This window comes from Penaeus chinensis, chromosome 9, assembly GCF_019202785.1.
Source record: "Penaeus chinensis breed Huanghai No. 1 chromosome 9, ASM1920278v2, whole genome shotgun sequence".
NCBI classification, from domain to species: Eukaryota; Metazoa; Arthropoda; class Malacostraca; order Decapoda; family Penaeidae; genus Penaeus; species Penaeus chinensis.
In genome coordinates this window covers 9,664,751-9,667,250 of record NC_061827.1, presented here as the reverse complement: position 1 = coordinate 9,667,250, position 2,500 = coordinate 9,664,751, and the positions used below count along the sequence as shown (strand labels likewise).

Here is a 2,500-nt window from a genome sequence, read left to right as displayed (position 1 = left end):
TATAACATTAGAAGAAAGGAAAAGACAAAATAATTGCAATGAAAGGCCCTTGGGATGTGAAAAACAAACAATTACTGTCTAATTAGTGCAAATGTGTCCATCTCTGCACGACCTTAATAACCATGGCCTCCCATTTCCGAGTAAGGTAGCAACAAATATCCTAGATTAAATTATCAGACAAGGAGTCCAGACCACTCACTATAAAAAATATAATTATAATTAGACAAGCATGTGATTAACCTATTGCAAAATCTTCCCTGCGGATATTTTCAATCTACGTTTATGAACTTCCATGGTTTCATTTACTCATTTCTTGTTATCCCTCACATCCCACTGAACCAGCAGGGTAAAGCTCAATTAGATATTTACATTTACATATCTACAAACCAACATATTTCTATGATTCCACAACAAATATCCCCAAAGATTACTCCTTTTCACTCTTAATAAAAAACTAAACACAGCAACAAACTCCAAGAAGGGAAATAACACACGAAAATAGTGATGAATAAACACTGCTGTAAATCTGTTCATCTACCATTACACCTGCTTCAAGGACAGTGTGTAGAATTTGCCTAGTCAGCTGTTCCAAGGAAATAGGGACACTCGTCCCATTCAGAGCCCCCTGAGCAATGAGCAAACTCCAAAGGGACGTAGAGATAAAGTCAGGAATTCCTCCAGCTGTTCCCACATTACACTCATGGTCCTCTTATGTACATACACTGTACTCTTCACAACATCGTCAAGATCTTACAGTCACCTGAAAAATGCATTATTCACCATAGGTACTGAAGACTCGGGTCCTCTGGCTGCGATATACTCAATAGCTGCCCCGTAAATTGCCATTCACTTGCCATAATGCATAACACTAGCTTGAGGGAAAACCTAGCAGGTTGATGTTGCATACACGTAAAAAAATCGATGTTTTGCACAATAAATCTTATTGGAAATATTTACAACCACCTGCTCTTTCGTTTCAAATGGACTGTTCCGATCATTTTCGACGGCGATGATTCATTTGCGACATACCCGATGGTATAATGTATATTTTGTGGTGACTTAAAGGAAGCTCAATAACAATGAAAACAAATGGTCACACAGGGACCAACTCACCATTATTTCGTCGATTTAACGGGTTTCCTCTCCTCACTATTTTCTTTTTAGTAATTTTCTTCTTTCTTAATTGTGATATGCGTGTTCTAAATGTTGGGTTTGACATGTTAGAGAAGAAATAAGGGCAAAATTTTACAAAGTTTAGACAAAGACCATGACTCCTCTCACTTCACTCTGCCAGCCACTGAGCCATTTTGTCCGCGGATATTATTGGTCGAGGCGGAAGCACGACTGACCAATGAGCGGCCAGGATTCGCAGGCGGAAGGGCGACCGACCAATCGGAGGCGAGAATTTGGTCACGTGACCTCCGTAAGAGAGCCCGAACGCGAAACTAATTATTGTAAAATTGGCAATTAAATGGGAAGAACAACGTGATTTGGGTAGATTCACGTGTAATATATTTTTCCTCGACGAATGTTATAAAAATCTCGACTCGTTACCCCTGTTCTCGAAGTTTCGTTTGTTTATGAATTAACATGCATTATTGGAACATAACCTTGATTACAGATATCAGATAATTTGCATTTCTCCAGACGATATGATCGATGCTTCTGCTCCTTTACTTTGATCACATTTCTTCATATTTAAGGCATGCGAAGTCAGATCTACCAGTAACAAAGAAATATCCCGAAGTAAACATGTAAAATTTATTTTATTGATTAGCTTTCCCTCATAGTAAACAAAGGAGTGATTTCCTCCTCGTTAATACACGTCTTTTTCGACATGGAGGAAAATCATATAAAAATCCTTGGAGTTTACTAAAATTGTTGCTTCTATTTTAACGGCATACACACACGTTGCAGCTTTTTTTGCACAATATTTTTCTTATAACTGAGATAAAAGAAAAGATATAAATATTGCCATTCCTGGTAATTGAGAGGTGGGCGGGGCGGCCATCATCAGCTGTGGTTCCTCCACATGGTTCTTGCGAGGATAAAAAAATAACAAAAACATGGGAAGAAAAGGTGGAACATGATGAGGACAGCGATGAGAGGATCAAAACTCGTAAAGAAGTAGTTGCAAATAATAAAATAGGAGACGGGGAATATAACACGAAACTTATAGGGTGATAGAAACGCGATTTTAATCATAATAATAATAAAAACCATAATAATATTTAGATGATCAATATAAAGATGAGAGGTATGAGGCCAAAAACAACCATTAAAGTCATTAGCAAGAGAGACAGCAGGTAACACGAGGCCCGTGAGTAAGAGCCCCGCCAGCGCCCGCGGGAGGAACGTTTTCAGGCTCGAGACTCGCACTCGGGCACATCATTGCGACTATTTTGACATTTTTTCGACATTTTTGATGTTCCTCCCGAGCTATTTTCAGAGGCAATACCAACGCCTGATTCAGGAGGATCGGAATTATAGAACGAGGACT

The 2,500-nt window shown here is 38.9% G+C and overlaps 2 protein-coding genes across 2 annotated transcripts in view; one reads left to right on the top strand and one right to left on the bottom strand.

Annotated features, from left to right (window-relative positions):
- Nucleotides 1-1,321, bottom strand: part of LOC125028577 (F-box only protein 11-like) — a 26,953-nt gene extending 25,632 nt beyond the window's left edge. Inside the window, exon 1 of the mRNA XM_047618002.1 lies at nt 1,114-1,321. Coding sequence (XP_047473958.1) covers nt 1,114-1,219 — 106 coding nt within the window. The 5' untranslated portion in view covers nt 1,220-1,321. The remainder of the gene's footprint in view (nt 1-1,113) is intronic.
- A 929-nt stretch (nt 1,322-2,250) lies between these two features.
- The window catches only part of LOC125028943 (ankyrin repeat and SAM domain-containing protein 3-like), a 13,157-nt gene continuing 12,907 nt past the window's right edge, over nt 2,251-2,500 (top strand). The window contains exon 1 of the mRNA XM_047618589.1: nt 2,251-2,500. This exon is cut by the window's right edge and continues 41 nt beyond it. The gene's annotated coding sequence lies outside the window, so the exon portion shown is untranslated.